Genomic DNA, 11703 nt, shown 5'->3' on the forward strand with positions numbered 1-11703 from the left:
TTGGCTGTTCTAACTATAGGATTCGAACGCTGATCTAGAATTTGAATCTACAGAAAGACGTTACGCACAAAATTCCATCCAACAAATGATTTGGTGTGTCGTATAAAATGACCCGGGATAAACCAGTCTAAAACCCACGTTATCCGCAGGGGGCACAGACCCGCTCTGCGTTCCTTCTCCAGCCCCATCCGCCATGGCACTGCGCTTGCCCGCCTCGGGCACCAAGCTCCCACCCTTCTCCCTCCCGCCCCCTCACCCTCTGGGCGCGAACCCTAGCCGCAGCGGCCTCTACGCGGCCAACGCATTCCCGCGGCGCCGATGCGGCGCGGTCGCGGCCGTGGTGCGCTGCGCGAAGCGCACGGGCAAGCGGCGGTACCCGTCGGAGAAGAAGCGGCTGGATCGGCGCCACAAGGAGCAGCTCCGGCAGACCGCGCCCGAGGAGGGCGGCCTGGCCCGGGAGGCCGGGTTCTGGCGGCTCTCCAAGCTCGCCGTCCCCGCCAGCGACGACCCCGGCAAGGACTTCGTCGGCGTCTCCCCGCCGCTCCTCCAGGCCATTGCCAAAGCCCTCAAGTTCCCGGTACGATTTTTACACTACATTTTCTGATGTGCTGACATAACGCCATGAATTCGCGAGGTTTTAGCCTTCTGGGTGAGCGAGTCGACAGCGTGTTTGCCGAAACAGAGTTTGGGTGCGTAGGCCTGATCAACTCTTCTGCCTCCGTGCGCTGGAAGTGACCTTCGCTATTGTAGGAAAAAAACCCCGTCCCGTTTACTTGACGAAATTTACACCTTCATTCATCCTGGCGAATGCCGCAGCAGCTACCTGCTCTCAAGGAGGTCGAGTTTAGTTTGCTGTGGTGATATGCTATGGGAGTATTTGTGTTGACGGATAGCCGAGGTCGGAGTGAATAAACGGTTTGCAATCGAATTAACAGTGCTGCCATCTCGCCTTTTCCTACATGTATTGGCCATTGCTTCAGTTTAAAAAAAGTGTTGGCAGTATCCCCAAATCCCAACTGTAGCTATTCAGGAACTGCTTGGATGAGTGTTGTATGCCTGTACAGTGTACACAAACTAGTTACCTAAATGACCGCCTACATGGAGCAATTTCAATTGCTAAGCAGATATCTAATGCTGTACCTTTGACATATGTTTGCTTTGAAGTGTGATTGTTTACTGTGCTTTACATTTCTTGTTACTCATGCTACAATTTCTCTTGTTCACTGTGCTTTACATTTTTTTGGTAATTCCCGCTGATTTCTGTTATCGCATTTTTTTCATATCTGTGTGCTCATGTTTTACGCTGTTAATGTCGCTGTTAGACTTTTCCTATAATTACGTGCCTCTAATATATTCTCTTGTGCAGGTTGCTTCTATGCTCCCTGAAGAGGCCTTCTCTGTTATTCGCAAGTCATTTGATGCACGGAAGGTTCTTAGTGGATTGATACCATCTCTATCTTATTTAATATTTGTCCTCCTCCATAGAGATGGGATGACAACTTAGCTGTCATAAAATGCTTTCTGTTGGAAGAGCTGAAATGATGCAGCCAAACTGTGTTAACCTTGGTAAAAATAAAATACTCATGCAGTTGAAAAGAAATCCAATGTAGTAAGCTTCATTTTACTTCTCCAATGAAATTACAATCCTTTTATTGACGACTCCATAGTTACAAAACAATAATCTTCATTAGCATGCCAAGATGCAAACAAGTATGGGCAGCTCACACCGACAAATTTTTGTGGTCTCAGAATCAGTTATAGAGTGTCAAACTTATTGTGGTGTTCGGGAATACTTATGCTATTTTGTTCAGAATCTGGTTTTGTTAACCCTTGTGTTCTTTCTTTGCTATCATCTTTTGCTCTCTTGCTTAGTTAATATTTTATTCCAGTGAGTGTAATCTTACGCCATGTGTCACACTGCTTGACACTAAAATACTTAATTCAACAGTAGTTGCACAAGATACCAGGTTCTGTAAAATATTTGCACACAATACCTGGTTATTCTACCAAAAGTTGCTGTCTATCAGAGTTTTACTTTTACCTGATGTGGTCCAACCAAATGTCCTAACATCTCTGCCCACACCACAATGGACACAAATTGGTGTGAATCAGTATGAGCAGTCCTTGACTGAGTCTGCACAAATCACATGCATATCTTCATAACTGTTTGATGCTCCATCTGTTTCGTTACTTTTTTTTTAATTGATGCATATAAGCAATGAACAAAATGAGTGTAGTATGAATTGGTTATGAAGGTCTCTGGTGATCCGTTCATACACTCGAGGAAAGACCGTTCGTACACATCAACACCACCTATGTCCAACATGGTGCCTGTGTGCCTGTGTTGTCACCTCGCGGGAGGCTAAAATCTAAACCCGTTATAAAGCACAGCATTTGGTAAAATAATTTGGTATTGTCTGTAGAGATTTGCAATATGTTGTGATTTGCACAACTAGTGTAGATTTAGCCAGAAAAAAAAAGTCAGTTTACATTTATATATGCTGTCTAATACTTTGGTGTATATTCATTTGGGGACTTCACGTTGAAGTTATTTTTTACCCTGTAGATGTATATATAAATTGAAATAATATGCAATTATGTGATTGCAATGACTGGGCATTCATGTGGTTACCCAACTTAGTTATATTCAATGATATTTGGAGTTTATCATCAGATTTTTTGATAGACTGGTCTGTGTTCGCACCTTTTTGTTTCACCCATGTTCCGACTATGTTCACATGTATTTCTACTGGTGTTGAAAAACTATTTAGTATTAATACAATTGATACACAGATAGGTTATCAATTTATCTGCATCCTTTATTTGTGAATGAACAAACCTTGTTTTACATCTACAGATTCTGAAAGAAGCTCAATTTGTCTATACTGTTGATGTGGATGCTAAGAAGCTTCTGGACATGGAGCCAAGAACATGGGATTTTATTGCTAGATTGGAACCCAAGCTTGGAGCTGTAGAATATATGTCTGATGAGAAGGTAGCAACTGATCTGATCAGTATGATTAGTGTTCATAACAAGGGATCTGATGATGAACATGGTATCAGGGATACTGTTAATAATGGTTCGATCTGTCCTACACGAATGAAACCAAGGGTGGCAGTTGTAGGAAGTGGACCATCTGGCTTGTTTGCTTCCCTTGTGTTAGCTGAACTTGGTGCAGAAGTTACCTTACTAGAGCGTGGCCAACCTGTTGAGCAAAGAGGGCGTGACATTGGTGCTCTAGCAGTTAGACGAATTCTCCAGTCAGAAAGCAACTTTTGCTTTGGCGAGGTATACTGTCTGTTCCTGTTTTACTAAACAATCACAGAATTGCTTTGAGCAGTATTCAGATAGGTAGTTGTTGACAACATATGGGAATCTTCTAATAGACAACTATATCTTTTCCTTAAACATAAGCATTAGCAATCATATCATTCGGTAAGTACTAGAGCCAGGTTCTCTTTTTTTTCAGGCGATCACATGAAATTGATATAGACTATTACAAATTCTTGGTGTATATATCTTTGAAGAAAAAGTGGTTTAGTATTTTATCTCTGTACTCTGTAGGTGAAATAGCATATGTATTTACTTTTTGATACATGCTCCCATCAGGTATATTAACTAGTGGGTGGATTGGTGCATCCAAAGAAAAGGCATATGGTCTCCTAATTATATGAATGAAAAATGCACAGAGACATATCTTGGACATTAGCGTAATTTGAGATTGCTTTAAATGAATTATGCAGAAAAGTTAGTGTAATAATTCAGAGAAATTAACAATAAAAACCTAACTAACACATGCTAGTTCTGAACTCATTTTATTCATTAAGTGACTTCCACTTTTCCATACATTAGTGTGAATTTAGTTATTTGATCAGACAATCTATATTAGTTAGGTTGATGGAAAATGTGATAACATCTATATTTTTGGAGTATCAATTACCCACGATTGAACAACAAGGATTGACCAAACTACTATTCCCTCGTTCCATGTTACTTTAACATTAAGTTAAGTCCATCAATTCTTGATCTTCTGTTCTTACTCATAGCAGGGTGGTGCAGGTACATGGAGTGATGGGAAGCTTGTAACCAGGATAGGGAAAAACACTGATGGTGTTCAGGCTGTGAGAACCTTCCTTCTCAACCTCAATGAATATCTTGAGAATTAGAATCACAAACTCTTATAAAAAACATTAGTCTTTGTTGATGTTTTGAATTCATAGCTATCAAGATATGAAGTGGTTGCATTGGATATCATTATATTCTAGATGTCCTAGTTGAAAACTAACTATTTCCATGTGTTTAAGCTATTCGCTGTGGGGTCTTGGATTTCAGGTGATGAAGACACTTGTTCACTTTGGAGGCCCTCCAAACATCCTAATTGATGGGAGACCTCACTTGGGAACTGATAAACTTGTTCCTCTGCTGCAGAATTTCAGGCACCACTTAAGAGATTTGGGCGTGAGTTGAACATATTTGTCGTCATCATCTGTTATTGTTTTGTTATGTAAGCTTATATGTATTGATGTATTATGTTTAATGTTTGGTTTACAGGTTGACATAAGATTCAACACTAGAGTAGATGACCTTATAGTGGAAGGTGGGCAGGTCAAAGGAGTTGTGGTTTCTGATTCAAGACTACAGCCAGGTTCTGGGGATCAGAAACTATCATTTGATGCAGTGGTATTAGCAGTTGGTCACTCAGCTCGTGACACATACAGTATGCTTCTGAGGCATAATGTCGATATAACCCCCAAGAATTTTTCTGTAAGTTTTTCTTATGCTGCTTAAGACTGTTTCTACTTCCCTACTATTTGTACCTCATTTGATGGTCAGATGACAGACAAGCCACAACGAAGAATTGAAGGCCATCTTTGGGTCGAATATTAGAGTTTTCCATAAGAGGCACATTGGTCATGTTATGCTTCTTAAGGCAGAAGAGATGTTGGCACATGAACACGAGGAGAACTAGGAAATGGTCCAGGAAATATAGACAGAACAAACAAAATTATATTATAGCATGAACTCGTACAGTATCAGGATTCTGGAGAGGGCGAGAGGCCCAATGCTTAAACAAGTAAACATGATGCCACATGCTTCATAATTAAACTGAAAAGAAGGGAGTATCTGCCAGCCTCCTTTTGTTCTCCCACGGCTTATCCCAGCCTTTGTTTATCCCTCTCCTCTAGAAACCCACATCTTACTCAAGCCATGCTGTTTGGCGTCCTCTATGTTACACCATAGACCAAGGTTCACAACAAGGTGGTGATAGAATAATGTAGCTAGCATAAACTGCCCATTTAGGCATTTTAACTGGTTATTTTTATTATTAGTCACTCTAATGTAGGACTTGGGCTGTATGATCACTGCAGCGCAGAGTGGCAGCCTGGCAGGACATTGCCCCCTTGTAGCATTATGTCTATTGTTCACGTTATCTTTGACAATTGCAAGCACTAACTTTTCTTCATACTATGAAGGAAACTTTTGTAATTTACTCTCTCTTCAGTCCATGTGACAACATTGGCTACTCTTGCAGGTTGGCTTAAGAATTGAACACCCCCAAGAACTGATAAACAACATCCAAGTAAGTCATATTTCATTTCACATCAACGTTTTCTGAATGATACTCACCTAATGTGGTTACCTTAATTTCAAGCTTGATATTTAATTTCTAGTAATTATTATTTGGCATCTCGGGAAATTATGATTGGTGATTGTTAAAAATGAAATTGAAACTAATAAATCAAGGTGTAGGATGCTACTTACTATGTCATCATACGGAGCAATCCATTTATAAATTCTGGAAAAGTATAGAACTTGACAGTTTCTTCAGTCACCCCCAACCATCAAATTTTACTGTAGAAATGCCAGCTTGAGCAGAAGCCGAGGAAGCTCTGCTGTGTTTTTCTAAACTTGTATTCATTTCCTCGCAAATAGCGATAAATAACCAGTCAACTATGCAGTTATGAGGCCTCACCTATAAAGCACATGACCGAGTCTGTGTTGATGACCTAGGCATTGTGTCCACCAATGGTCTTGAGCATGGATGCTAATAGAATTACTGTTTATTGCGTGATAACAATAATATTTGTAGTATGTGCACAATCGTTCTTAGAGTCTATGTAGGTTTGGCTACCAGGCTCATTGGAGTCATGAACCTATTTTTTCTGTACTAAGAATGTCCTAAGAAGTAAGAACTCAAACTCAATCCAGCTCCCGGGTGCATATGCTCCTTCTACCAAAAAAATATATTTCAAAGTGTCGAAATTTTTTGATAAAAATTTACACATGAACATCTCCATAATATATGTGGGTTTGTCAAGTTTCACGAAAAAACTGGTATTTTTTGTGGTCTATGTAAAAAAGAGAAAACAATTCTTGTGAAAAGCCTTATTTTTAGGACCAAATTTTTTCGTTTTTACACATGCCACAAGACAAGTCGATTTTTCATGAAACGACTTTGTGATCGCTTAGCACGTGAAGATGTATGTGCGAATTTTCTGATACATTTTTGATATTTAATAATTTGTCTAAGATGCATTTCAAAATAAAGGGAGCATACGCTCCCATGTGCCAAAACATCACTCCCCTTATTTGCCGGCTTGATACAACTACACCAGCTATCTCTACTCCCATAGAAAAGCCAATTGGTGGTGGCAGTCTGTCTATCTTTGGTTGCTGCACATGTTATATTTAGTGCAGACGGTTAAGATGAAAGCGAATATGGATATTTTCATTTTGAATGAACAGCAGAAAGATCTTCTTAAACTCAGAGTATAGTTCTTTTTAATCGGCATCAACATGCAGGTATTGCACTAGTATGTGTAGAAGATTGTATGAATCTCGAAAAAAATAGTAGAAGATTGTAGCATGAAGGACGATTCACATTATGTTCAAAACAACCTATGTGATGCGTGCTATTGTCATCAATTACAGTATTCTGAATTGGCCGCTGAAGTGCATAAAGGGCGTGGGCGGATACCTGTAGCAGATTACAAAATAGTGAAGTCTATTGGTGAAGGTGATGCAAAGAATGATATCGAGCAAGCAGATCAAAATCGCAGTTGTTATTCGTTTTGCATGTGTCCTGGAGGACAGGTCAGTCATTTTCTCGTTATTTAACTCACCCCTATTTCTTTAATGCATTACCTAGTATTGCAATCATGTTCTTGAAATACCGAGACATGCCTGCAGGTTGTTCTAACTAGCACAAACCCATCGGAATTGTGCGTCAATGGCATGTCATTCTCACGGAGAGCATCTAAATGGGCAAATTCAGCTCTTGTGGTCACTGTATCATCTCCTGATTTTAAACCATTTCAATCCCATGGTTCTCTTGCGGGTGTTGAATTCCAGGTACTTGCTACAGTTCCTTTAGATAACAGCTGAAATACTTAATAATTGCATTACCATCACGATGCACAATTGGCTACACTGACCCTCTGGATCGTATCAGGAGTTCAAAATTGTCAGTGAATGCAAGAGTACAAATAATCCACTTGGACATGATTGATTTCTTGAGTGTTTGATTCATGTAACTTTTCCAGTGTTAGCTGCTTTGCTGCACTAACTAGATAAGATGTTCTGTAGCCACAGATTGCCGTTTTACTTTTGGGAAAATAAGCTAATTTACTTACCTTTAGCTTATGTCATTGCCCATACCAGTACTATTGCTTACATAAGGAAGCCAAACTGGTGAAAATTCGAAGCTGGCATGTGATGTATGCTAAAACCTTACCATGCATGTGTGATGTTACATAATCTAGTTACTCATAAATGTGGTATGCCTTTGTCACTTGAACTCAACAACCATTTTATTCCATCTGTACTACATTCTGATGGCAGTTTCCCGCTTCTGCTAATAATCTTTTTTTGCGAAAACGCAAAAGCATTGTGTTTCGATGCATTGATAGAAAAGAAGGTTATATGTACAAGTCCCCAGGAGGACACACCCCGCCATACAACTCAACCCAAGAAAAACTAGTCTAGGGGAGGAGCTGACGGACACCCCGGGCTCCCGCGTCCACCCATTGCCGCGCATCAGACCTAATGTCGTTGAATAGGGACGCCACCGAAGGCCGCGCGTTGTCGAAGACCGCCGCATTCCGGTGTTTCCAAATCCACCACGCCGTAAGCATGATAATCGACGAAGTTCCTTTGCGCAGTTGGCGGGGGGCGGTCCGCACAGCCTGCGACCACCACTCCGCGAAGTCACCCTCCACCGTGGGAGGACCTGAGGTGGATCCGATCCACGAGAGGACCTCAAACCACACCGTCCTGGAGAAAGAGCACCCAGTGAGCAGGTGTGCCATGGTCTCCACAGCCTGATGGCGCAGCGGGCATGTAGGCGCATGCGGTAAGCCCGCCTCGCCAGCCTCTCACCCATCCAGCATCTGTCCATGCAGGCCAGCCAAATGAAGAACTTCACCCTTGGCGGCGCCCAAGATTTCCAATTAAGCCTCCAAGACCCTGACGTGATGGCCCCCTCCCTGGAAGAGGGCGTCATAGCAGGATCAAGCACTGTATCGGCCATCCGTCGTCCAGCGCCAGACCATCCTATCATGTTCCGCCGAAAGTTGCACATCGCGAAGCCTACCCCATAGCTGCACGTACTGCCAAAGTGCGAGCGCGCTTGGCGCGCCTGCTATGTCGGGGATCCAGGTTCGATCGATCAGCGCCTCCCGAACCGTGCGCGCCTTCCGGCGGCGCTTAGGGACCAGCGCATACACTTCCGGCGCCATCTCCTTGATGGATCTGCCATCCAGCCATTTGTCCTCCCAAAAGAGGGCGGACTCTCAAGGATCGGATATAGTTGGGGGGTATAATCATAATGTAGGGTGCCTTTGTATGCTTGAGCTTAATAACCATTTTCCCATCTGGACTACAGTCTGATGACAGTTTCCCCTTCTGTTAGCTTATGACTTATATCTGTACACCTTTAAAAACAGAGAGAATATGAAAGAAGAGCAGCTATGATGGGCGGAGGGAATTTTGTTGTCCCTGCACAGCGTGTCACAGATTTTATCAGTAATAAATTGTCAGGTACTATTGGTGTGATATGGTCTTCTAAGTTAGTAAAGATACATGCTTCCTTTTATTTACTTTGTTACCCGTTCCAGTTACATCTCTCCCACCATCAAGCTATAGGATGGGAGTTCGTCCATCCAAACTCCACGAGCTATTCCCTCCTTACATAACTGAAGCTTTACAACAATCAATAACAATGATTGACAAAGAGGTCTGAAATATGCTTTTCTTCATTTCGCAATTTTGAATTCCATCTGTCCTGACCCATTTGCAATGCAATGTTTCCAGATGCCAGGCTTCATTTCTAGTGAGGCCTTACTTCATGGTGTAGAGGTATGATTTTTTTTACGGGACAAGCTGAATGATTTTCTTTGTTAATTCACCTGCTTAAAATGGTGGTTCATTTGGTAAATTCCTGGACACTGCATTTAAACATCAGTGAGTCAGGTGTTGGTCTAATGCCGTCAATGCCATAACCATTGAATGTTAGCTGGGTAGTCTGATAGAAACATGCCCATAGTCTATATGCTTACAAATTTGCGCCTCGAATGTTCAAGGGAAGCCTCAAATGTAGAGTTACTTGGTGATTTGGGTTCTATATTAACCATTTGAAGGAAAATTTCTTATGATGCATGCATTTCAAGCAGTACTTTCATTATTAGGCGTGCATTTCGGGCACTATTTTCATTTTCAACAGTGAGAAAATCTGGTTACTGCCATGTGTTCTGCAATTCTACTATTGTAGTTGTCTTCTGTTAGTTGCAACCTGTGCGGAGTAACAGAATAGTATCCTGCTACTGGCAAGTACGAAACTGGAGCATGTTCTGAATTATATTGGGAGAAAAAACAGAGTTTAGGCCATTAATGCACTGCAGTTCAGTTTAGGAAATACCAAATCCTAGTTTTAGTTCCTGCAAAATAGCCCGCAAAACCAGGGTAGATTTGTAAAACTGTAACTGAGGGGTATTAGCAGGGTTGTCTGATAGTGCAGCGGGTATCTGCAGTTACACTTTGGCCTGTGATAATGAGATTGGAACCTTGGCTGGTTAATTAAATTTGGAAAAACTAAGGTAGATCTGTAAATCCATTTAGAGTAACGTTTATGCAAAAAAAAAGAATACTTGTAATTTCGTTGGGCCTGGCGACCTAGGCTAAAGCCCTCTGGACATTAGAAATTTAGTCATAACATCGAGAACCCAGATCGTATTTTCCTGGAAGATATCTGAAAAGTGAAGAGCTCCATTTTTTGTTTGTTTTCCTGAATGCTTATTCATATCCCACTTTCAATGATGCTACTATATAGTCTAGCCTAGATAGTGCAATCCTAACTAGGTTATAGGCTTTTAGCTAGTTGATTCGCTGTCCCTATATTCTGTCCTACTCCCTTCTCTGATCACTTGGGTTGTCATATTTGTGCATACCCCTGATTAGGCTGCATCCTTTTCCACTCAAACTTCTCTGGTCACTTCGGTTGTCATATTTGTGTATACCCCTGGTCTTCTTCTAAAATTTCGTCTTTATGCTTCATTTTCCCTTTCCATTTTCGTCTCAAATTCTATGCTAATCCGGCAGTCCATATGATTGCCAACTCCCATTGCTACTTTGATTTAAATTTGAGAGACCCCCCCTGCACCAAGACAAATGCAAGTCATTAAGCAGAGCTAGTCCAGGTGAAAAATATTTTCAACATCAAGCATAATGCTACCAGTTTTTGTTAATTTTTCCTGGCATGTGTAAATTATCTGAAAGTTCTGTGGTGTGAAAAAGATGTAATGTCAACTGTTTTATCCACTGCATAAGTTCATGTGTGTCTTTTTATGGTTGGTTATATCATGGTGGTAAAGATATATGTAGTGTTATGACTTGATGCACCATTTCCTATTATTTATTATACTTGATGTTTGTTTGCAGACTAGAACGAGCTCACCCTTGCAAGTTTCACGACATAAGGAGACATACGAGAGCACGTCATTGCAAGGGTTGTACCCTATTGGAGAAGGTGCTGGCTACGCAGGGGGCATAGTAAGTGCTGCTGTGGATGGTATGTACTGCGGTTTTGCTTTAGCAAAACAGCTTTCTCTGTACGCTGGTGATATAGAATCAATTCTTGGCAAAGCACAGAAACAAACAGGTTCTGTAAAATATTGAGTACCGATGCCTAGTTATTTTCATACTTCATAGGCCCTAGATTGTTCAGAAATTCTCTCACCATGTTAGCAAATTGCATAGGAAAATTTTGTCATAGTAGAAACTGTGATAACTGTACTCATAAATAAATTCAAGTCTGATGTAGGAGAGAGCAAGGATGCTATAGTAGTTAGCGCTTTGTATTAAATATGAAACTTCTTGGCTCCATATATTAATGCAGTATGTATGATTTACTGTTCTTTCCATCATATTGCCAACTGAACATTGTGGAGAGAATTTACGTATAGAGATTTTACAGTTTTATTTTTTGTGATATTTTGCTTCTTTTTCTGTTTCGAGAGAGATTTTGCCAGACCATCTTCCACTCTGTAAAGGGATACTACATTCCTCAAGCTGTTTGTGTATTGGAATTCTGCTAGTACTAGACTTACAAACATTGCCCCGGTTGTTCTATGGTATTATTTACCCCAGTAACTTGTGCAGTTTTCTTGTGTATATTTCTTGATGTACATATACATCACGAGAAACAG

At 41.1% G+C, this 11703-nt stretch overlaps 1 protein-coding gene across 1 annotated transcript; it reads left to right on the top strand.

The window, feature by feature from the left end:
* Positions 1–128: 128 nt before the first annotated feature.
* LOC127313928 (uncharacterized) lies at positions 129–11416 on the top strand. The gene is made up of 13 exons (XM_051344417.2): positions 129–577; positions 1367–1429; positions 2858–3289; positions 4051–4122; positions 4334–4459; positions 4553–4765; positions 5535–5582; positions 6935–7096; positions 7193–7354; positions 8947–9040; positions 9118–9236; positions 9314–9358; positions 10937–11416. The coding sequence occupies exons 1-13, from the start codon at positions 194–196 to the stop codon at positions 11171–11173; spliced, it is 2157 nt and encodes a 718-aa protein (XP_051200377.1). The 5' UTR covers positions 129–193; the 3' UTR covers positions 11174–11416.
* Positions 11417–11703: the final 287 nt, after the last annotated feature.

The sequence above is a fragment of the Lolium perenne genome, chromosome 1 (assembly GCF_019359855.2).
Source record: "Lolium perenne isolate Kyuss_39 chromosome 1, Kyuss_2.0, whole genome shotgun sequence".
Taxonomy (NCBI): Eukaryota; Viridiplantae; Streptophyta; class Magnoliopsida; order Poales; family Poaceae; genus Lolium; species Lolium perenne.